The sequence below is a fragment of the Ornithorhynchus anatinus genome, chromosome 3 (assembly GCF_004115215.2).
Source record: "Ornithorhynchus anatinus isolate Pmale09 chromosome 3, mOrnAna1.pri.v4, whole genome shotgun sequence".
Classification (NCBI taxonomy): Eukaryota; Metazoa; Chordata; class Mammalia; order Monotremata; family Ornithorhynchidae; genus Ornithorhynchus; species Ornithorhynchus anatinus.
This window is the reverse complement of record NC_041730.1, coordinates 133,218,511-133,243,836: the sequence shown is the minus strand read 5'-3', so window position 1 is coordinate 133,243,836 and position 25,326 is coordinate 133,218,511. Positions and strand designations below refer to the sequence as shown.

Here is a 25,326-nt window from a genome sequence, read left to right as displayed (position 1 = left end):
CGAGAGCAGATCACTTGTCCGCTGTGTGAACTTGGGCAAGTCACTTCACTTCTCTGGACCTCGGTTACCTCATCTGTAAAAGGGGGGTTAAGACTGTGAGCACCATGTGGGACATGGACAGTGTCCAAACTGTTCAGCTTGTATCTACTCCAGTGCTTAGTACAGTGTCTGCTATGTAGTACTTAACAAATACCATACAAGAAAAGCCAGGAGATTGATAGTGTGCAAAAAGGCAACAGTTTGGCACAGTGGATAGAGTAAGAGCCTGGGATGCATGAAGTCATAGGTTCTAATCTCTGCTCTGCCACTTTTCTGCTGTGTTACCTTGGACAAGTCTCTTAACTTCTCTGTGCCTCAGTTACCTCATCTGTAAAATTCATTCATTCATTCAATAGTATTTATTGAGCGCTTACTATGTGCAGAGCACTGTACTAAGCGCTTGGGATGAACAAGTCGGCAACAGATAGAGACAGTCCCTGCCGTTTGACGGGCTTACAGTCTAATCGGGGGAGACGGACAGACAAGAACAATGGCAATAAACAGCGTCAAGGGGAAGAACATCTCGTAAAAACAATGGCAACTAAATAGAATCAAGGCGATGTACAATTCATTAACAAAATGGGGATTGAGATTGTAAGCCCCACAGAGGACAAGGGACTGGGTCCCACCTGATTTTCTTGCATCCATCCCAGCGCTTAGTATAGTGCCTGGCTCATAGTAAGTGCTTAACAAATTCCATAATTATATAGTTTCATGCTGTGTAAATGTATATTTACTGTCAAAGGATTGAAAAGCAGCACTCTCCATTTTCCCTGGCTATAGTACCGTGATGATTGCTCTTATTTAGGGCTACCTCTTGGCATTTCAACACCGGCATGTGGAAGTATACCTAAGTGTCCTATTTTGTGGGCTGGGAGCTTGGGGAGACGTTTGTTGGGAAGAAACTTTGGAAATCCATATCCATGGAAAATCAGCCACCCAAAGAGGACCCACCCACATAGCCAACGGGCTTCTGAGCTTCCTCAGAGTAATTAGCTTTGCTGGAGAGAGGGATCATTGTGCTCTGGAAAATTGTAATTCAGCAGATAAACAGCTTTAATAAAGGACAATGCGAACCGTGGGACAACTTTAGTCTCTTAGCCAATAGAACGTAGGCCTGGCATTTTTTTCAGTGTGGAGACCCATCAAGCCTTTATGAAATGGCAAAGCTCTGCCTTCTGCTCCGTTCTAAATCCCGTTTTCGATGCTGCCTCCCTTTCGGATAGCTTTGCCCAATCATCTGAAAGAAGATAAACCAAGTTAATCCAGAGGGTATCGGAGAAGCTTCTGATTGCTTGTTGTGGGCAGGGAACGTGTCTGCTAATTAGGTTGTATTAAACTCTCCTAAGCATTTAGTATAGTGCTCGGCACAAAGTAAGAGCTCAATAAATATGGTTGATGGATTAATTGATTGAGATTAAACTCCTGTGTGACCTAGAGCAAGTCACTTAACTTGTCTGTGCCTCCAGTCCCTCATCTGTAAAATGGGGATTGAGATTGGGAGCCCCATGTGGGATAGTGACTATGTCCAACCCGATTATCTTGAATCTAACCCCGCACTTAATCCAGTGTCTGGCACCGAGTAAGCACTTAAGAAATTCCACTAATTATTATTAGTAGTAGTAGTAGTAGTAAAATAATTATTAAATGGAAGTACCTGGGACTCTTTAGTCTGGAAAGACAAAAGCCGAGATGGATGACGATTATAATCTGCAAAATTTTGGAGGGTGTGCTGGGGGAAACATGAAATCATTGATGACGATTATATTTATTAAGCGCTTACTATATGCCAAGCAGTGTCAAACACTGTTCTTATGATTTATGATTTAAGATGGTGTTTAAGTACTTACTATGTGCCAGGCACTGTACTAAGCACTCGAGTGGACTCAAGCAAATCGAGTTGGACACAGTCCCTGTCCCACGTGGGGCTCACTGTCTCAATCCCCATTTTACAGAAGAGGTAACTGAGGTCCAGAAAAGCGAAGTGATTAGCCCAAGGTCACACAGCAGACAAGTAATGGAGCCAGGATTAGAACCCTTGACTTTCTGACTCCCAGGCCCGGCTCTAGCCACTAGGCCATGGTGCATCTCTAAACACTGGGGTAGGCACAGGTCAATTGGGTCAGACAGATCCATCTTCCACTTGGGGCTCATAATCTAAGTAGAAGGAAGAACAGGTATTGAAAAAGAGGCAGAGAGAAGTCAAGTGTCTCGCCCAAGGTCACACAGCAAGCATTTGGCAGAGCTGGGTTTAGAACCCAGGCCTTCCTACTTCAAGACCTGGACTCTTTCCACAAGGCCACGCTGCTTCACCTGTTTGTTTTAAACCTACTGCTTTCCAGGTTCCGTGGGTTCATTTTTCTGTACTGATGAATATAGATGACAATAGCTTATAGGTATTAATGTCCTCTCGTCCCTGGTGAACTTTTAGAGACTTTTTCTCCACAATATCTCTCCCTCATTTTAGTGGGAAGATAATAATATTGGTATTTGTTAAGTGCTTACTATGTGCAGAGCACTGTTCTAAGCACTGGGGTAGATACAGGGTAATCAGGTTGTCCCACGTGAGGCTCACAGTTAATCCCCATTTTACAGATGAGGTAACAGAGGCACCGAGAAGTTAAATGACTTGCCCACAGTCACACAGCTGACAAGTGGCAGATCCGGGATGACAGCCTCAGGTTTACATGTTAAGAATTATACTGCATGCTGCCTCCACCCATGTTTTTCCAGAAATTTGCATTCTCCCAAGCCCTTTTTACAGTGCTCTGCATGCAGTAAGTGCTCACCTAGTGGCAAGAACACGGGCTTGGGAGTCAGAGGATGTGGGTTCTAATCCTGGCTCCACCACTTGTCTGCTGTGTGACTCTGGGCAAGTTCCTTACCTTCTCTGTGCCTCAGTTACCTCATTTGTAAATGGGGATTAAGACTGTGAGCCCCACCTGGGACAACCCGATTACTTTGTATCTACCAGCGCTTAGAACAGTGCTTGGCACATAGTAAACTCTTAACAAATACTGTAATTATTATCAATAAATACCATCGGTTGATTAACATATTCCAAATACCGTAATTATTATTATTATTATTATATTCTATTTTTAAAAATGTGATATTTGGGGCAAATTAATTGTTAACACCTCTTCTATAAGGTCAACATGAATTTGTTTTCCTTTTATTGGTTACCTTTCTCCTATTCTTTCCCCCTTTCCCCTGTAACCTCCTCCAATAAAATTGATATATTCATTATTCCTGTGTTGACCCCACATACCCAAATATCTTCTCAGTCAAAGAGAGAATTAATGTTCATATCAAGTACTTTGCAAGAGTAAAGCGTTATTTAATGCTAAATAGTTCACTCTAATCATTTCCATTTGAAGTAATCCACTGGCTGAATTATTAAGGGCTGGCAGAACTGATTCTTTGCATAACAAAAAATCTGCTAATGATTTTACAAAGCCATAATAGATTCTTATTATGTGCTTCTAATGGTATTGTTTGTTAAATCTTTTTATTAAATTTTACCAAAGGCATGTGAAGATATCTGCAATAACCTTCCTATTTACCATTTATTGTTAAATGGTATATTTCTTCTCTGATGCTATTATGTGTTAAAATCTGCCCTCCAATCCAGCAATAAAGCAAAAGAAAGTAAAGCAATTTCCACAGGGAAATGCAAAATGATTGTATTCATTGTCATTGAATATTTTATTTATATTTCTTGATATCAATCTCTGAAATTGGCTTTTCAAATATTTTCTTAGTGACAGTTTTTTATTGACAATCAACATTTTTAAGTATAGAAATGTTCTCCTTGTCTCATTCTTCACCACTTCAAAGGATCTTTGCTTACTTTTTCCTTTGTATCTATCCCCTCTTTTTCAAAGAATAACATTCACTGTGGGGAAAAAATGGGGGGTTGTGACTAAATAGTTACAGTCTACTGTATTTCTGAATGCCTACTGTGTGCAGAGCACTATTCGAGCCCTTGGGAGAATACAGTAGAGTTATTAATAATAATAATAATAATGGTATTTCTTAAGTGCTTACTCTGTCCCAAGCACTGTAATAAGCACTGGGGTAGGTACAAGATCTTAGTCAATTCTATGGTGTTTCCGGTGACACTGTATGGATCTGAAAGCTGGACAGTGAGGGACTGTCTCTATCTGTTGCCGACTTGTTCTTTCCAAGCGCTTAGTACAGTGCTCTGCACATAGTAAGTGCTCAATAAATACTATTGAATGAATGAAAGGATAGAAAGAACATCGATTCTTTTGAAGTCAGGTCCTATTTGGAGCTCACTCTCTAAGTAGGAGGGAGAACAAGTATGAATGCCCATTTTACAGATGAAGAAACTAAGGCACAGAAAAGTTAAGTGTCATGCCCTAGGTCACACAGCAGGTTTGTGGTGGAGTTGGTAGACATGCTTTCTGCCTTCAAGGAGTTTATAATCTAATTATCTGTTGTCAAATTGTACTTTCCAAGCGCTGAGTATAGTGCTCTGCACACAGTAAGGGCTCAATAAATACAATAATTGAATTGAGAAGCAGCATGGTAGTGGAAAGAGCACAGGCTTGGGAGTCAGAGGTCTTGGGTTCTAATCCTGGCTCTACCACTTGTTAACTGTGTGGCCTTGGGCAAATCCTTTAACTTCTCTGTGCCTGAGTTATCTCATCTGTCAAATGGGGATGAAGACTGTGAGCCCCACGTGGGACAACCCGATTACCTTGTATCTACCCCAGCACTTAGAACAGTGTAAGCGCTTAAAAAATACCAACATAACAATAATAATAATAATAATTGAATTGAATTAGGAATGTACTAAGTCCTCAGGAGAGTACAATAAGTTAGTAAACAGACTTCCTGCCTTCAAGGAGCTAACATTCTAGCAGGGACTGTAATAGTAATTATAATAATTATGGCATTTGTTAAACGCTTACTATGTACCAGACATTGTACTAAGCGCTGAGGCAGATACAAGCAAATGAGGTTGCACACAATTCCTATCCCACTTGGGGCTCATAGTCTCCCATTTAACAAATGAGGTAACTGAGGCCCAGAGAAGTGAAGTGACTTGCCCAAGCTCACACAGCAGACAAGTGGCAGAGTCGGAATTGGAACTCATGACCTTCTGATTCCCAGGTCCAGGCTCTAGCCCCTAGGCCATGCTGCTTCATGGGGGAGAATGTAAAAGACAATAGTTTGTGCCCTCATGGCATAGAAATGGACATTTCCTTATCCCTCCAAAGCGCTTATATAATAATGATGGTATTTGTTGAGCGCTTACTAGGTGCCAAGCACTGTTCTAAGCGCTGATAATGATGGTATTTGTTAAGCAATTACTATGTGCCAAGCACTGTTCTAAGCGCTGGAGTAGATACAGGTAATCCGGTTGTCCCACAGGGGGCTCACAGTTTTAATCCCCATTTTACTAATGAGGTAACTGAGGCACAGAGAAGTTAAGCAGCTTGTCCAAGGTCACACAGCTGACAAGTGGCAAAGGTGGAATTAGAACCCGCGACCTCTGACTCCAAGTCCAAGCTCTTTCCATTAAGCCGCGCTGTGTCTGCCCATGATCATGTGTTTGAAGGCAGCTTCGTGCTACTGAATTGCACTTTGGTGTGTTCTTTCAAAGCAGCACTAAAAGAGTGATTATGCCGGACAAATGCTAACCAAATGGTTAGTTGTTGGTTTTCCAAAATGCCGCTTCCTATATTCCTTTGAGTCTTTTGTCCTAACTAGACTGCCACTCATTATAAATGTCTAAAAATAGTCTTCATCGGAGAGCAGGCATCTGGAATGCATTGTTTGGTCTGTAAATAAACTGTGGGCTAAAATGCCTTCGCTTGTTCATTAATGAGCTTAGCATACATGGCCTTCTTTGTTCACCAAATGTCTCTTTGTTAAGTTGTTCTGAAGGAGGACAAGGGAGGAAAAGAAGTTGGTGGTCACTGCTCTGCTGCTAGTTGAAAAGATAAAACTTCTGGGGACTTCTTGGCTAACAACCTCTTCATTTGTAAAATTCCTGAAGAACATTTCCTGTGCTCAGGCACTCCCTTCCCTCCGAGATGGAGATGTGTGTGTGTGGCATCTGTGGGCAGGAAATGCGTCTGTTGCATTGTTTTATTATTCTCTCCCTAGCTCTGTGTGCTCTGCCTTTAATAAATACCTAAATATATTTAGTGCTCGATAAATACGACTGATTGATTTGTTAAGTGCTTACGAAGTGCCAGACGCTATATTAATTGCTGGGGTAGATTCAAGCTTATCAGGTTGGATACAGTCCTTGTGTAATACTAATTAGGGTTTTTGTTAGGCGCTTACTATGTGCCAGGCACTGTACTAAGCGCTGGGGTGGATACCAGCAAATCGGATTGGACACAGTCCCACACGGGGCTCACAATCTGAATCCCCATTTTACAGAGGAAGGACTTCAGGCGCAGAGACATGAAGTGACTTGCCTAAGGTCTCACTGCAGACGAAGGGCGGAGCCAGCATTAGAACCCAGTGGTTGCCCAGCCACCTGCGCATCCAACAGAAATTCTTCACCACTGGCATTAAAGCAGTCCACCACCTTGCCCCCTCCTACCTCGCCTCCTTACTCTCCTACTACAACTCAGCCCGCACACTTTTCTCATCTAACGCCAACCTTCTCGCTGTGCCTCGATTTCATCTACCTCGCCTCCAACCTTTTGCCAACATCCTCCCTCTGGCCCGGAACACCCTTCCTCCTCAGATCCGACAGACAACTACTCTCCCCTCCTTCAAAGCCTTTTTGAAGGCACATCTCCTCCAAGAGGCCTTCCCTAAATCCCCCTTTTCCTCTTCTCCCACTCCCTCTGCATCGCCCTGACTTGCTCTTTTTGTTCATCCCCGCCTCTCAGCCCCACAGCCCTTATGTATATTCATTCAATAGTATTTATTGAGCGCTTACTATGTGCAGAGCACTGTACTAAGCGCTTGGAATGTACAAATCGGTAACAGATAGAGACCATCCCTGCCCTTTGACGGGCTTACAGTCTAATCCATAATATATTGTTTTTATTAATATCTGTCTCCCCCTCTAGATTGTAAGCTCGTTGTGGGCAGGAAATGCATCTGTTTATAATATAGTACTTGCCCAAAAGCTTAGTACAGTGCTCTGCACACTGTAAGCGCTCAATTAATACAAATGAATGAAGGAATGAAAGAATGAATGAAAGGTCATTCTGACTCCCAGGCCTGGGCTCCATCCGCTAGATCATGCTGCTTGCAGGGAATAGCAAATGGACAATAATAATAATAATAACAATAATAATAATAATAATGTTGGTATTTGTTAAGCACTTACTATGTGCCAAGCACTGTTCTAAGCGCTGGGGTAGATACAGGGGAATCAGGTTGTCCCACGTGAGGCTCACAGTTAATCCCCATTTTACAGATGAGGTTACTGAGGCACAGAGAAGTGAAGTGACTTGCCCACAGTCACACAGCTGACAAGTGGCAGAGCTGGAATTCAAACCCATGACCTCTGACTCCAAAGCCCAGGCTCTTTCTACTGAGCCACGCTGCTTCTCACGCTGAGATGCCCCAGAAGCTTCAGGAGACAAATACCTGGGCTTTATTCTTCTAACTTAAAATAACCTGGAGTTTGTGTGAGGCAAAAGAGATGTCAGCTGATATTAGGGTAACATTCACTCAATCAACCAATCAATTAATTGTATTTATTGAGCACTTACTCTATGCAGTGCACTACCAAGCACTTGGGAGAGTGCTTAAAAAGCAACATGGCATTTTGGGTTGAGCACGGGCCTGGGAATCAGAGCGTCATGGGTACTAATTCTGCCTCTGCCACTTATCTGATGCGTGACCTTGGGTGAGTCACTTCACTTCTCTGTGCCTCAGTTACCTCATCTGTAAAATGGAGATTGAGGCTGTGAGCCCCACATGGGACAGTCACTGTTCAACCCAATTTGCTGGTATCCACCCCAGAGCTTAGTACAGTGCCTGGCACATAGTAAGTGCTTAACAAATAACATTATTATTATTATTATTTTTACAAAATGACAGAGTCGCTAAACACATTTCCTGCCCTCAGTGAACTTGCAGTCTAGAAGATTCATGAAAATGTCTGGCATCTTTGCCCTGGGCAATCTCCACACCGGAATATCCTGCATTTGCCCTTCAAAGGGACATTTTGTGATGTTCTTGACCTGTTGAATGGAAAGAGTTTCCCAGTGGACTGAGATCGTATTCAGACTCTGGCTTCCAGGATTCTTGTTGTGTCACCAAACGGCGACTACATAGAATGTAGGACTACGCCTGCCTTTCTCCTTTAGTGATGTACTAGCTACCTTTGCCCTGATGGTATTTATCGAATGCTTACTGCGTGTCGAACACTGTACTAAGCCCATGGGAGAGTATAGAGTTGGTAGAAATGATCCCTGCCTCCAAGTAGTTTACCATTTAGTCTTATAAATTTATCCGTAAGCTCATCTGTGGCAGGGAATTTGTCTACCAGCTCTGTTATAGGGTACTCTCCCAAGTGCTTGGTACAGTGCTCTGCACCCAGTAAGCACTTAGTAAATAAGATTGATTGACTGACAGATTTCTCAGAGCAGCGAACCCTTGCCTGTCCTTTCCAGACTCCGGGCTTCTGTTGTTGTAAACTGCTTTTCATTGGTTCATAAAGATTTGCTGAGCATCTCCTTGGTGTAACGCATTGTACCTCAGTTTCCTTTTCTGTAAAATGGGATTTAAATACCTGCCTTCCCTCCCCCCTGGTTGTGAGTCTCATATGGGACAGAGACTGTGTCTGATGTGATCGGATTGCATCTAACTCAGCGTGTAGCCCAGAGCTTGCCACACATTAATTAGCACCATTGCCATTAGAACAAAATTCTTGGAAAGGATAAAATAGGCAGGACAAGAACTGGGTTCAACCTAATGAATTTACACCTACCCCAGGGCTTAAACAAGTGTTGGACATATAGTAAACGCTTAACAAATGCCATAAAAAAATGGCGTGGTCCCCTGACAAGGAATATGCACTCTAACAGGGGAGAAAAAGCTTTAAATGATTTACTAATGGAGTAATTCAGATAAATAATTGCATGTATACTGAAAAGAAAGGCTAAAGATCAATCATCAATCAATCATTGGAATTTTTTCAACACATTGTGTGAGGAGCACTGTACTAAGCGCTTGGGAGAGAGACAGTGTAGCAGAGTTGGTAGAAATGTTTCCTGCCCACAAGGAGAGAAATCTCCAGGTGTTATTCTGCCCTACACCTGTCAAGCAGCAAAACCCCTTTCTTCTGAGTCCTGCTTTCCCTCTAGACTGTAAGCTCATGTGGACAGGGAATGTGTCTGTTTATTGTCATATTGTACTCTCCCAAGCGCTTAGTACAGTTCTCTTAGTACAGAGAAGCAGCATGGCTTAGTGGAAAGAACATGGGCTTGGGAGTCAGAGGTTGTGAGTTCTTATCCTGTCTCTGCCACTTAGCTGTGTGACTTTGGGCAAGTCACTTCACTTCTCTGGGCCTCAGTTACCTCATCTGTAAAATGGGGATTAAGACTGTGAGCCCCATGTGGGACAACCTAATTACCTTGTATCACCCCAGTGCTTAGAATACTGCTTGGCAGATAGTAAGCGCTCCACAAATACCATCATTATTATTCATTGCACACATTGCGGTCAATCAACCTGAATTATGGTTTTAGCAGTGTGTTTGTTACCGTTTTTCTCTCAGTTTTGTTTCTCTTCATGATCTAAGTCCTCCAGTTGTCATCAAAGAGCCTTCTTGTACCCTGCCATTTTCTTTTCCTGCTTGAGAACGAGCCCTTAGGCAGTGGGCTTACCAATTTGTACAATCCAAGCACTTAGTACAGGGCTCTGCACATAGTAAGTGCTCAATAAATACTATTGAATGAATAGCAGATAGAGCAGGGGCCATGGAGTCAGAAGGTCATGCGTTCTAATCCCAACTCTGTTTGCTTTGTGGTCTTGGGCAAGTCACTTTACTTCTCTGTGCCTCAGTTATCTCATCTGTAAAATGGCGATTACGACTGTGAGCCCCATGCGGGACAGGGACTGTGTCCAACTTGATTTCCTTGTATCCACCCCAAGTGCTCAGTACAGTGTCTGACAGTAAGTGCTTAAAAAATGCCACAATGAGTATTATTAATGCCCGCTTTCTGAGGGAGGGGTGGATCCATGTGTGAAATCCCAGGGGGTGAGAATTGTTTGCATCTTGTGCAGGCACACATCTACTCCTTGGGCGCCACCCTGAGAGCCGCAGTTGAGTATGTGAGAGAACCTGAATTGGCCCCGCAGTTCACTCAGGATCTGGAAGCTCTCCTGGACCAAATGCAAGAGGACAATCCTGGACATCGACCCGATATCGAGGTAAAACCACGAAGATCCACACTGGGCGTAGGGTGGGGAATGGTGGGCAGCCGTTTTCTTTTCTGCAAAGGTAGCATGGCACCGTGGCTAGTGCATGGGCCTGGGAGTCAGAACGTTGTAGGTTCTAATCCCGTCCCCGCCACCTGTCGGCTGGGTGGCCTTGGAAAAGTCACTTCACTTCTCTGGACCTCGGTTGCCTCCTCTGGAAAAGGGGGGTGAAGACTGTAAGCCCCATGTGGGGCAGCGACTGGGTTCAACGCAATTTGTTTGTATCCACCCCAGTGCTTATAATAATAATAATAATAATGGTATTTGTTAAGTGCTTACTATGTGCCTAGCACTATTCTAAGCGCTGGGGTAGATACAGGGTAATCAGGTTGTCCCACGTGGGGCTCACAGTCTTAATCCCCTTTTTACAGATGAGAGAACTGAGGCACGGAGAAGTTAAATGACTCGCCCAAAGTCACACAGCTGATAACTGGCAGAGCCGGGATTAGAACCCATAACCTATGACTCCTAAGCCCGAGCTCTTTCCACTGAGCCACGCTGCTTCTCTATATAGTGCTTATACAGTGCCTGGCATATAGTAAGTGCTTAACAAATACCACTATTATGATTATTATATGCCTCTTAAAAAAATCAGAGAAGCAGTGTGGTCCAGTGACAGAGATCGGAGCCTGGGAGTCAGAGGACCTGGGTTCTAATCCCAGCTCTGCCACTTGTCTGCTGTGTGACTTTGGTCCCGTCACTTCATTTCCCTGTTGCCTCATTTACAACCAATCATTTGTATTTACTGAGTGCTTACTGTGTGCAGAGCACTGTATAAAGTGCTTTGGAGAGTACAGTTCAACAATATAACATACACAGTATCATATCTAATAATAATAATAATGCTGGTATTTGTTAAGTGCTTACTATGTGCCAAGCCCTGTTCTAAGCTCTGGGGTAGATACAAGGTAATCAGGTTGTCCCACATGGGGCTCACAGTCTTAATCCCCATTTTACAGTTGGGGTAACTGAGGCACAGAGAAGTTAAGTGACTTGCCCAAAGTCACACAGCTGACAAGTTGCTGAGCCGGGATTAGAAAGCGTGACCTCTGACTCCCAAGCCTGTGCTTTTAAAATGGGGAAAGACTGTGAGCTTCATGTGGAACAGGGACTGTGTCCAACCTGATTACCTTGTGTCTATCCTGGTGTTTAGTATAATGCTTGGCACCTAGTAAAGTGCTTAATAAATACCATTAAAAAAAAAAGAACGCCAAGATATCTTTTGTTCCTTTCTTTGTATTCCATTGCCCTTGCTGAAGCAGTGGAGGGGAAAAAAAATCTCTAACTTCAGAGGATGCGGACAGGAAACAGGCGAAATGGGGAAGCGGGGGGACTTATGTAAGTTGTGTAAGTAGCACCCAGGGGAACAGTGGATGTGGTTCTGAATTCTAAATATCTCTTTCCCTCTTTCAGGTCAGTATGCAGGATTTTAGCGCTGTCATTCTGCACTGGTCCTTTTAGGCCCCCTCAGCGACTCACCTTGGAGCTCTCTCCTCTGAACCTTTCTTTCAGATGATGAGGAGCAGTTAGCAATTTGAAGTTAGCGTGCACCATTCTCTTTGCCTTTCCTGGCTTGCCAGCCTTTCTGTCTCTATTTTAAAGGCATGCCATCCTGTTTTTGGATATCTAAGCAATTTACAGTGACCAAACGAGTTTTCTCTCAGCATCCATAGCAAATTCAAAATTGGCTGGAAGGAAAGATAAATGAACTCGCAAAGCTAATCATTTCATTTTTGAATTCTTTAGTCTTGTCTCCTGGTTACGTCCTATGAGGAATTTCTTTCTGATGATCTTCGAGTGAAGTTGCTTTGTTTAGGTTTGATTTCACTCAGCCAATCAATCGTACTTATTGAGAGTTTATTGTGTGCAGGGCACTGTACTAAGTGCTTGGGAGATGACAACATGACCATATAACAGGCACATTCCCTACCCATGACAAGTTTACATTTAGATTTTATCCCTATTTTTTGGCCTTAAATCTTCCTGATCATGTTCTAGATCCAGAAATTAGATACACTATTGTTTTCTCTCCATTCCAACTAGGGTTTTGTTGTTGTTTTTCCACTTTGCTGGCATAACAGCCTGGCCTAGTGGCAAGAACCCGGGCTTGGGAGTCAGAGGACTTGAGTTCTAATCCCGGCTCTGCCACTTGTCTGCTGTGTGACCTTGGGCAAATCACTTCACTTCTCTGGGCTTCAGTTACCTCATCTGTAAAATGGGGATTAAGACTGTGAGCTCCACGTGGGACATCCTGATTAGTTTGTATGTACCCCAGTGCTTAGAAGAGTGCTTGGCACATAGTAAGTGCTTAAAATAATCATCATCACTATTATTATTATTATGACAAAAACTGAAACTTGACCATAAACTGTTCACTAACTTCTGATCATTATGACAATTTTAAAGAAAGTTGTCCACGAAAATGAATTTCCTTTTGGGATTTCATAAAGTTTAACTGGGGTTAAAATGAATAATTTTATGCTCTTGTGATTTAGTCTCTGTTTGGCAGTATTACACTAATAATAATTATCACTATTGTATTTGTCAAGTGCTTACTATGTGCTAGGTACTGTACTAAGTGCTGGGGTGGAGACAAGGAAATTGGGTTGGACACAGTCCCTGGTGCTCTCAGTTTCAATCCCCATTTTACAGATGAGGTAACTTAGGCACAGAGAAGTGAAGAAACTTGCCCAAGGTCACACAGCAGACAAGTGGCAGAGCCAGTTTTAGAACCCACATCCTTCTGACTTCCAGACCCATGCTCTATCCACTACCCCTTGCCAATAATAGACTTACCAATAGCCTGTATTAGAAAGCCTTGTCATACACACAATATGCATACCTTACGCCACAAAAAATTCTCGGATGAGTGTAATCAGCCCGGGGAACATGATACCTTTCTTGTAAATATAAGCAGTAAACACTTTAACCTTGAATTATTGATCATCATTTTTGTATCTGCAGAGTATCATATCGTTATGTGAAGAAAAAATGAAACTGGCTTCCTCATGTAATATTTGTCAAAGTCTATCTGCTGTTGGAAGGAGAGTACTTTCAATTGAGTCATTTGGTGCTTTTCAAGGTAAAATATGTTCAAAAGAGTAAAATATGTTCGAAGGAATACTGTGAATCTGTTTCAAAAAGGCGACATTACAAAATGAAATCAAGAGTCTCGTTTGAAAAATTGTAAAATGATCACTGCAGTGTTAGAGGAGAGTAATTTATTCTAGAGTCTGTCTCCCCGCCTTGACTCTAAGTTCCTTGTGGGAAGGGACTGTGTCTACTTACTCTATTATACCCTCCCAAGAGTTCAGTACGGTGTTCATTCAATAGTATTTATTGAGCGCTTACTATGTGCAGAGCACTGTACTAAGCGCTAGGGATGAACCAGTCGGCAACAGATAGAGACAGTCCCTGCCGTTTGACGGGCTTACGGTCTAATCGGGGGAGACGGACAGACGAGAACGATGGCAATAAATAGAGTCGAGGGGAAGAACATCTCGTAAAAACAATGGCAACTAATTAGAATCGAGGCGATGTACAATTCATTAACAAAATAAATAGGGTAACGAAAATATATACAGTTGAGTGGACGAGTACACTGCTGTGGGGATGGGAAGGGAGAGGTGGAGGAGCAGAGGGAAAAGGGGAAAAAGGGGTTTTAGCTGCGGAGAGGTAAAGGGGGGGTGGCAGAGGGAGTAGAGGGAGAAGAGGAGCTCAGTCTGGGAAGGCCGCTCAGAGGAGGTGAGTTTTAAGTAGGGTTTTGAAGAGGGGAAGAGAATCAGTTTGGCGGAGGTGAGGAGGGAGGGCGTTCCGGGACCGCGGGAGGACGTGGCCCGGGGGTCGACGGTGGGGTGGGCGAGACCGAGGGACGGTGAGGAGGTGGGCGGCGGAGGAGCGGAGCGTGCGGGGTGGGCGGTGGAAAGAGAGAAGGGAGGAGAGGTAGGAAGGGGCAAGGTGATGGAGAGCCTTGAAGCCTAGAGTGAGGAGTTTTTGTTTGGAGCGGAGGTTGATAGGCAACCACTGGAGTTGTTTAAGAAGGGGAGTGACATGCCCAGATGGTTTCTGCGGGAAGATGAGCCGGGCAGCGGAGTGAAGAATAGACTGGAGCGGGGCGAGAGAGGAGGAAGGGAGGTCAGAGAGAAGGCTGACCCGGTAGTCTAGCCGGGATATAACGAGAGACTGTACCAGTAAGGTAGCCGTTTGGGTGGAGAAGAAAGGGTGGATCTTGGCGATATTGTAGAGGTGAAACCGGCAGGTCTCAGTAATGGATAGGATGTGTGGGGTGAACGAGAGAGACGAGTCAAGGATGACACCGAGATTGCGGGCCTGAGAGACGGGAAGGATGGTCGTGCCATCCACGGTGATAGAGAAGTCTGGGAGAGGACCCGGTTTGGGAGGTGTTCTGCACAGAATAAGCACTCAGTATGCATGATTGATTGATCTAGAATTTGCTGTGCATGGCATTGTACTATATCCTTGGGGGAGTACGATTAAGTTAGTAGAAACGATCCCTGCCCCCAAGAATTTTACAAGATTCATGTGGAGAAGCAGCGTGGCTCAGTGGAAAGAGCCCGGTCTTGAGAGTCAGAGGTCATGGGTTCTAATGCCGGCTCTGCCACTTGTCAACTGTATGACTTTGGACAAGTCCCTTCACTTCTCTGTGCCTCAGTTACCTCATCTGTAAAATGGGATTAAGATTATGATCCCCAAGGGGAAACATCCTGACTACCTTGTATCCGCCCCCCCCCCCCCAGCGCTTAGAACAGTGCTTGGCAAATAATAAGCGCTTAACAAATGCCATCATTATTATTACAATCCAGCAGGGGAGACAATCACTGAAATAACCTGCAGATAGGCAAAAGAAGGCAAAGGGGATATGTATCAATTCATTCATTCATTCAATTGTACTTATTAAGCACTTCCTGTGTGCAGAACACTGTACTAAGAACTTGGGAAAGTAGAAAAAAATAAAGAGTAACAATTCCTGCCCACAACAAGCTCGCAGTCTAGAGAGGGGGAGACAGACATTAATACAAATAAACAGGCAGCAATATAAATAAATAAAATTACAGATATATACTTAAGTGCTGTGGGGCTGGGAGAAGGGGGAAGAGCAAAGGGAAAGAATCAGGGTGACACGGAAGGGAGTGGGAGATGAGGGAAAGTGGGGCTTAGTCTGGGAAGGCCTTTTGGAGGAAATGTGCCTTCAGTAAGGCTTTGAAAGGGATGGGGGGAGTTGTTGTTTGGTGGATTTGAGGAGGGAGGGCATTCCAGGTCAGAGTTAGGATGTGGGCCAGGGGTCGGCGGCGAGACAGGAGAGATGGAGTTACAGTGAGAAGGTTAGCGGCACCAGAGGATTGAAGTGTGAGGACTGGGTTGTAGAAGGAGAGAAGGGAAGTGTTTAATTAGTGCTTAAATGATGAGCTTTATAAGATATGTACATAGCCCAGTGGATGGAGCATGAGCCTGGGAGTCAGAAAGACCTGGGTTCTAATCCCAAATCCTCCACTCGTCTGCTGGGTGACCTCGGGCAAGTCATTTCAATTCTCTGAGCCTCAGTTACCTCATCTGTAAAATAGGGATTAAGACTGTGAGCCCATGTGGGACAGGAACCGTATCCAACCTGATTATCTTGACTGTGGACAAGTCACTTTACTTCTCTGTGCCTCAGTTCCCTCATCAGTAAAATGGGGATGAAGACTGTGCGCCTCACGTGGGACAACCTGATGACCCTGTATCTCCCCCAGCGCTTAGATCAGTGCTCTGCACGTAGTAAGCGCTTAACAAATACCAACATTATTATTATCTTGTATCTCTCCCAGTGCTTAGAACAGTGTTTGACAAATAGTAAGTGCTCAACAAATACCATCATTATTTTTATTACATGAGGTTATTAGTGAACAAGTGCTCAGTTGATAGAGAATATGCTGAAGTGGTCGTTGGGGTATAGGAGGACGGGGAGACAGACAATATAAATAAATTACTGCTCTTTAAATAGTGCTGTGGGACTGAAATGGGGATGAATAAAGGGAGCCAATCAGGGCACTGCAGAAGGCAGTGAGAGAAGAAAGGAGGGCTTAGTAGGTGAAGGCTTCTTGGAGGAGATGTGCCTTCAATATTGCTTTGAAGAGGGGAAGAGTCACTGTCTTTTGGGTTTGAGGAGGAAGGGCGTTTGAAGCCAGAGGAAGGACGTGGGCGAGAGGTCGGCGGCCAGATAGACGAGACTGAGGTGCAGTGAGAAGTTTAGCATTAAAAGAGTGAAGTGTGTGGGCTGGGTTGTTATTACAAAAGCAGTTTTATTTAAAAGCAGTTTCTTATCTTTAAATCTGCCTCATTAGTTTGGTGGTCTTGGGGTGAAAAGACCCTCTGTTTCAGAAGAGGGGACGCTGCCTGAAGTAAGGTCATACATAGGCAGGAAGTGGATAGAGTGATTCCAGTCCATGTTTTCACTTTGCACCCTAACCTTGACTTACCTTTATCTTCCGGGTTGATGTCCTTATTATTACAGAGAAAATACTTCATCTTGTAACATGGTGATGCATTTTTACTATTGTCCCTAGATGTCAATGACAGCATATGGAGGGGGAAAATGAGTCAGAAAAACATGGGACCCAAATTGAAGCCCAATGAAAAAACAACCAGTGACCTCTCCTCAGCCGAAGATGTGTCATTAAACTGTCTAACCGGTGTGGTGTTGAAGGACAGAGAGGGTGACAGAAAAGAGGGGGGCATCAGCTTTGAAAACAGAAGCCCACCTCTGAAAGCACGACTCGAAACACTGGTTAAAAATGGCGAAAAGGATGACCAGGAAAGGTTTACCAGCTTCATCTTGGACTCCAAATACTATGCCAGCGATCCGGACCGAGACTTCCTCAAGAAAAGCCGTTTGAGAAAAATACAAACCTTTCCCAAGCTCCCGATTGAGGCCCCGGAGGCCAATAACTTTTGTGTGTCTGTAGCCAGTAGTGGTTCTCTGTCTAAAAAGGGTCAATTTCCTATCTCCGAGCTGTTCCCACTAGAGAAGAAGAGCTGCCCGGTGGAGAAAAATGGTCCTTCTGGCATCAAGGCCCAGACCAAACTGAAGAGCGATGTTAGGGATGGTCTTCGGGTGGAGGTGCCTCTTCCATGTGAAGAGGCCACAGTGGAGTCCAAGGGGGATAGGAAGGCTGGATCTGCAGGGAACATGGGAAAAGGGGGAGCCGGCCCCAACGGAGAAACGCTGAGGGAATGTGGCCCTCAGAACGATCCGATCCAGATTCTTGAGGGGGAGGATGGAAGCGCAGGAATTCCCGGGAACGAGCTGACTTCACTCACAGGAACCAATCTCGACGAGCAGCTCTCCCCCTTAAATCAAATTCCACCTCCGCAAAGCAGCAACAGTTGGATGGCTCAACCCGACAGCGAAGGAAACTCGGAGTCGGAAATCATAAGTAACGAGCAGGTAATTAAACCTGAATTTTCACTGACAGCAGGGTTTTTTATTGATATTAGTGTCTTTTACTTATATTAATGTCTGTCTGTCTCCCCCTCTGGACTGTAAACTCAGTATGGACAGGGAACCTATCTGATAATTCTGTAATATTGTATTCTAGGCAATGAATACGTCTGTTTATTGTTCTGTTGTACTCTCCCAAGTGCTAAGTACAGTACACAGTAAGTGCTCAATAAATATGATAGAATGAATGAATGCTTAATAGGGTGCTGTATACATAATAAGTGCTCAATAAATACCACTGATTGATTGATTTTGCTTATGCGAAGGCCTAATTATTCTGGGTGCTGAGGGGTAGCAGAGAGGCTACCTTCATTCATTCATTCATTCATTCATTCATTCATATTACCATGTGCAGAACACTGTACTAAGTGCTTGGGAAAGTACAAAACAGCAATTAATTAAAAGGTGTCATGTGTTTTGAGAGTGACATCATTTTGGGAGGAGATTGAATCTGTTATTAGAGTTGTATTTCCATATACACCCCCAGGTATGGAATTTTTCTTTATTAATGGTAATTGCTAACCACCTACTACGTACCGGGAACTGTGCTAAGCCCTAGAGCAGTTACAAGCTAATCAGGTTGGATACAGTCGTTGTCCCACGTGGGGCTCACAGTCTTAATCCCCATTTCACAGATAAAGTAACTGAGACCCAGAGAAGTTAAGTGACTTGCCCTAGATCGCACAGCAGAGAAGTGGCGGAGCTAAGATTAGAATTCAGATCCTCTGACTCCCAGAACCATTCTCTAGCCATTAGGCCATGCTGCTTTCTCATTGGTTCCTCTGGGCCGTATAGGCTCTTCCCCTAAAATGTTCCTCAATCCAAATGAACCATTTCAGAATATTTCTAATAATAATAATAATGGCATTTGTTGAGCACTTACTATGTGCAAAGCACTGTTCTAAGTGCTGGGTAGGATACAAGGTGATCAGGTTGCCCCACGTGGGGCTCACAGTCTTCATCCCCATTTTCCATGAGGTAACTGAGGCCCAGAGAAGTTAAATGACTTGCCCAAGGTCATACAACTGACAAGTGGCAGATCCTGGATTAGAATCTGTGACCTCTGACTCCCAAGCCTGTGCTCTTTCCACTGAATCACCCTGCTTCTCATGCTGCTTCACGCAGCTTATGATAGCCCAAAAACTCCTAGCAACCAGAAGGATTCTCTTCCTGCAGACAGTTGTTATTTTTCCTTTTCCCCAGTGGCACAGATGGATTGTTGAGGCTGAGTTTGCGGCTGTGTCTCCAGTCCATGCGTAGAAGCCCTTTTCTGCCCACGGATTCTCCAGATCTATTCAGAAGATAGGTGCAGTGAAGCTTAGAAAATAAGGCATGGGTCTGGGAGTCAAGAGGATGTGAGTTCTAATCCCGGTTCCACCACATGTTTGCTGTCTGACCTTGGGCAAGCTACTTAACTTCTCTGGGTCTCAGTTCCCTCATCTGTAAAATGGGGATTAAGAGTGTGAGCCCCATGTGGGACAGGGACTGTGTCCAATCTGATTAATTTGTATCCATCCCAGCACTTAGAACAGTGCTGAACAAGTACCATCATCATTATTATTATTATTATCATTATTGTTAATCACCATATCTCCCAAAACCCTGGATGACCACTGCTCCTACCTTCCAGGTCACAGAACCTAACCTTCTGCTGTCACCCTTACAGGAATAATCAAAATTATTGTAGAATGTTTTAAGCACCTAGTTGGTGAGAAGCAGTCTGGCTTAGTGAACAGTGCCCAGGCCTGGGAGTCTGAAGGTCCTGGGTTCTAATCCTAGCTCTGCCACCTGTCTGCTGTGTGACTGTGAGCGTCACTTCACTTCTCTGAGCCTCAGTTACTTCATCTGTAAAATGGTGATTAAGACTGTGAACCCCATGTGGGACAGGGACTGTGTCCAACCTGGTTAGTTTGTATCTACCCAGTGCTTAGAACAGTGCTTGGCACATGGTAAGCACTTAAGAAGTACCATAATTAATATTAATCACAGGCCTAGGAGTCCAAAGGACCTGATTCTAATCCCGGCTCAGCTGCTTGTCTGCTGTGTGAACTTGAGCAACTCACTTATTTTCTCTATGCCTCAGTTTCCTCAACTCCAAATTGGGGTGGCTGTTCTCCCCCCAACTTAGACTGTGAGCACCATGCGCGACAAGGACTGTGTCCTACCTAATTAATTTGTACGTACCCCAGCGCTTAGAACAGTGTTTGACAAATACCATAAAAAAAGCCCCATAGTCTGCCCTGGAGAAGATACGAGATAATCAGGTCAGACACAGTCCCTCTCCCACACTGCTGAGAAGCAGCGTGGCTTAGTGGAAAGAGCGCAGGCTTGGGAGTCAGAGGACATGGGTTCTAATCCCGTCTCTGCCACTTGTCTGCTGTGTAGCCTTGGGCAAACCACTTAACTTCTCTGTGCCTCACCTCATCTGTAAAAGGGGAATTAAGACTGTGAGCCCCACAGTATCTACCCCAGTGCTTAGAACAGTGCTTGGCACATTCATTAATTCATTCAATCATATTTATAGAGAGCTTACTGTATGCAGAGCACTGTACTAAGCACTTGGAAAGTACAGTTCAGCAAGAGGTAGAGACAATCCCTACCCAACCTAGAATAAGTCTAGAATAAGTGCTTAACAAATACCATCATTATTATCCCACATGGGGCCTATAGTCTAAGTAGGAGGGAGTACAGGCATGAATCCCATTTTATAGATGAGGAAATTGAGGAAGAAGGAAGTAAAATGACTTACCCAAGGTCACACAGCAAGTATGTGGAGAAGCTGGAATTAGAAGCCAGGTTGTCTGAATGCCAGGCCCATGGTCTTTTCACTAGACCATGCTGCTTCCAACTCTCAAGTGGAATAGGGTTTTGTTTAACTTCATCAGTAGTATTTATTGAGCTCCCATACAAAGAGTACTCTAATAGGCAGTTTGGAGAATAATAATAATAATAATAATGGTATTTGTTAAATGCTTATTCTGTGCCAAGCACTATTCTAAGCACTGAGGTAGATACAAGATAATTGAGTTGTCCCACGTGGGGCTTACAGTCTTTATCCCCATTTTACAGATGAGGTAACTGTAGCACAGAGAAGTTAAGTGACTTGTCCAAAGTCACACAGCTGACAAGTGGCGGAGCCAGGATTAAAACCCATGACCTCTGACTCCCAAGTCCCAAGTGGGCTCTTTCCACTGAGCCATGCTGCTTCGCATTATGAGAGAAAGATTTATAATCTCTTGCACCAAAAGTAGTATGTCTAAATATCTGACCAAATAGTTTCTGTAACTACTTCCTTTCAATTCTTTCCCTAGCTGGACCCCATACTGAACAATTTTTCATGAAAGAGAAAAGGGCAGACGTATATATAAAGGCAAAGCTGAAAGTCTGTGGGTCGGTTAAAGAGACAAACGAATTACTCCCGGTTGATCATCTGCCCTGGGAAACCCAGCTCTTTAGAGGAATTGTCAGTAATCCTAAGCAAGAGGAAGCTGTGAAATTTGTTTAATTCTACTCTACCTTGGCAGTTGCCTCAAGTGAAATGCATTAAGTTCCATTTTGAAAAGCGTTCAAATTCATCTTTGCTGTATCTCTTCAAAAAACAACAACAAGAATACCACGGGGCCTTATGAATGCTTGGAATTGGAAGACTCAGCCAGGTTCCATTTGCTGACAACCATAACTTGTGTTGGCTAAGTGCTTTGTACAGTGCTCTGCACACAGTAAGCCCTTAATTTAAATGATTGACTAAAATAAACAGGAGATTGATCACTGCCTATCCTTGTGACCAAAATGTTGATGATAATAATAATGATACTAGTAACTGTGATATTTGTTAGGTGCTTACTATGTGCCTAGCAGGAAGCAGCGTAGCTCAGTGGAAAGAGCCCGGGCTTGGGAGCCAGAGGTCATGGGTTTGAATCCCGGCTCTGCCACTTGGCAGCTGTGTGACTCTGTGCCTCAGTTCCCTCATCTGTAAAATGGGGATTAAGACTGTGAGCTTCATGTGGGACAACCTGATTACCCTGTATGTATCCCAGCGCTTAGAACAGTTCTCTGCACATAGTAGGTGCTTAACAAATACCAACATTATTATTATTATTATCACTATACTAAACACTAAATACCAACATTATTATTATTATTATCACTATACTAAACACTGGGGTAGAGCAATAGACTAGAGCTGAGGCAGATCAGGTCAGACACAGTCTCTGTCCCACGTGGGGGTTCATAGTCTTAATCCTCATCTTACAGATGAGGTAACTGAGGCACAGAGAAGTGAAGTTCATTCAATCTTATTGAGCGCTTACTGTGTGCAGAGCACTGTACCAAGCACTTGAGAGAGTACAATACAACAATAAACAGACACATTCCCTCCCCACAACAAGCTTGTAGTCATTGCAGACGAACATCAATACAAATAAATAAAATGACAGATCTGTACATAAGTGCTGTGGGGAGGGGAAGAGCAAAGGGAGCAAGTCAGGATGACACAGAAGGGAGTGGGAGATGAGGAAAGGGGGGCTTGGTCTAGGAAGGCTTCTTGGAGGAGATGTGCCTTCAATAAGGCTTTGAAGGAGGGGGGAGAATCATTGTCAGATTTGAGGAGAGAGGGTATTCCAGGTCAGAGACCAAGGTCACACAACAGACATGTGGCAGAATCAGGATTAGAACCCAGGTACTTCTGACTCCCAGGCCTGGGTTCTACCCACTAGGCCACGCTGCTTCCCCTGTTATAGCCCAACTTCACATTTGGTTTTAGAAAAACTAGTGTTGCTATTTTTCACTCATCCATATTACCATATTTGCTCACGTAATTGGAAGCTCATTATGATCAGGGAATGTGTCTAATTATTGTATTGTACTCTCCCAAGATCTTAGTATAGTGCTCTGCACACAGTAAGCATTCAATAAATAGATTGACTGGGTGACTGCTGTAAGTTCTCCTTTTTTTGGAAACCAAAACTCTAGAGGGACTATTACATCAGGAATTAAATCTAACAATAAGGGGAACAGGAGAGAAGAAGAGGAAAAGAACAAAATGTTGAAAAAGAGAAAAGTACTTTCATAGAATAGGCATTCAGGCCCCCACAATACTTTATTTTCCTTCTTTGGATCACATGTGCAAACTTTTCCAAAAAGAAAAGTTAGAGGCTCACGCCTTTTTCCACAGAGCCCTCACCCTGCCTTTCTTTATATTCCAGTTTGTGCCCAATAACTGCTTAGAAAGTATGGATTGTATTTCCTCCTCAAAATCTGGGGGGAGAGAGAAAATGATGCAGTGGAAGCAATTATACAAGTAAATGTGGTAATTTTTCACAAGTTACAATATGCTAATATAAAGAAAATAAGAGTTATTTTTAGGAGACCTAAGTCCTGTATTGCTGTGGAGCATGCCTCCTTAAAAGTTTATCTCTATGGTTAAATTCTCAAAAATATTTAGGAATTGGGGTGGGGGGAATAATAGTAGCTTCCATTTTCCCACAAAGCTTGATTTATTATCAAGAGATAGGACAAGTGTTTTGTCCACATTCATAAAGGTGCTCTCCAAAAGAGATTGAAGAGAAACTATATGGGAAATGTTATTTAATTTGGTAATATAAATGGATAAAAGGCCTTGAATCCTGGAGTCAATCAGTCAGTGATATTTAATGAGCACTTACTGTGTGCAGAGCACTGTATTAAGTCCTTGGGAGAGTACAATATAAGAGATTGGGTAGATCCTTTCCAATCCTAATATTTTCAGTGCCAGTTAATGTATTATTTCACTGGACAGGGACTGTCTCTATCTGTTGCCTAATTGTACATTCCACGCGCTTAGTACAGTGCTCTGTACATAGTAAGCGCTCAATAAATGCTATTGAATGAATAAATTAATGAATTTGTTATTAATTTTCCTAAATCTCAATAAACTGGAAACCTAATTACTAAAAACTGAAAGCAAAGCAAAGCAAATTTGCTTATAACCACCCAAAGTGACTTCAATTATGTGTAATACTTAGTCCCAAGGATACAACTATATTAAAGTTCCACTGAATCTGCAGAGGAAAATCAATCTGTGAATCAATGCTATTTATTGAGTGCTTACTGTGTGCAGAGCATCATATAAAGTGCTTGGAACTTTCATTCATTCAACTGTAGTTATTGAGTGCTTACCGTGTACAAAGAACTGTCCTAAACGCTTGGGAGATTAAAATAGAACAATAAACAGACACATTCCTTGCCCACAGTAAGCTTACAGTCTAGGCGGAGAGACAGACATGAATAGAAATATAAATGAGAGATATGGACATAAGTGCTGTGGGGCTGAGAGATGTTGGGGGATGAATAAAGGGAACAAGTCAGGGTGATGCAGAAGTGAGTGGGAGAAGAGGAAAGGAGGGCTTAGTCAGGGAAGGTCTCTTGGGGGAGATGCGCTTTTATCTCCTACACCTCTGAATTTATGCCTTCCGTCCCCCCCCATGTCATGTTCCCGATGATGCTTTTAGCATGATTAAAAGAAGCATTAGCAAATCAGTCAATCACTGGTGTTTATAGAGCATTTACCTTGTGCAGAGGACTCTACTAAGCTCTTGGAAAAGTACAGTACAACCAATTTTATTGTACTTGCAAGAGCAAGGGCTTGGGAGTCAGAGGTCGTGGGTTCTAATCCCAGCTCGGCCACTAGTCTACTGTATATCCTTGGGCAAGTCACTTCAGTTCCCTGGGCCGAAACAACCTCATCTGTAAAATGGGGATTGAGATTGTGAACCCCATGAGGGACAGGGACTGTGTCCAACCCGATTGCTTTGTATTTACCCTAGCACTTAGTACAGTGCTTGCCACATATTAAGTGTTTAACAAATACCATTATTATTGTAGAGAAGCAGCATGGCCTTGAGAAGCAGCGTGGCTCAGTGGAAAGAGCCCGGGCTTGGGAGTCAGAGGTCATGGGTTCGAATCCTAGATCTGTCACTTGTCAGCTGTGTGACTGTGGGCAAGTCACTTAACTTCTCTGTGCCTCAGTTATCTCATCTGTAAAATGGGGATTAACTGTGAGCCTCACGTGGGACAAACTGATCTGTATCTACCCCAGCGCTTAGAACAGTGCTCTGCACATAGTAAGCGCTTAACAAATACCAACATTATTATTATTATAGAGCCCGGGCCTGGGAGTCAAAAGGTCATGGTTTCTAATCCCCACTCTGCCACTTGACTGTTGGGCAAGTCACTTCTCTTTTCTGTGCCTTAGTTTCCTACCTCATCTGTAAAATGGGGATTGAGATTGTGAGCCTCGTGTGGGACAGGGACTGTGTCCAACCCGGTTTGCTTGTATTCACCCCAGTGCTTAATCACAGTCCCTGGAACACAATAAG

At 43.6% G+C, this 25,326-nt stretch overlaps 1 protein-coding gene across 6 annotated transcripts in view; it reads left to right on the top strand.

Moving 5' to 3' along the window:
- Window positions 1–25,326, top strand: part of KNDC1 (kinase non-catalytic C-lobe domain containing 1) — a 164,909-nt gene that overhangs the window by 28,248 nt on the left and 111,335 nt on the right. For all 6 annotated transcript variants that reach the window (XM_029061503.2, XM_029061499.2, XM_029061501.2 and 3 more), the window contains exons 4-6: window positions 10,279–10,425; window positions 13,438–13,555; window positions 17,037–17,917. In XM_029061503.2, coding sequence (XP_028917336.1) covers window positions 10,279–10,425; window positions 13,438–13,555; window positions 17,037–17,917 — 1,146 coding nt within the window. The remainder of the gene's footprint in view (window positions 1–10,278; window positions 10,426–13,437; window positions 13,556–17,036; window positions 17,918–25,326) is intronic.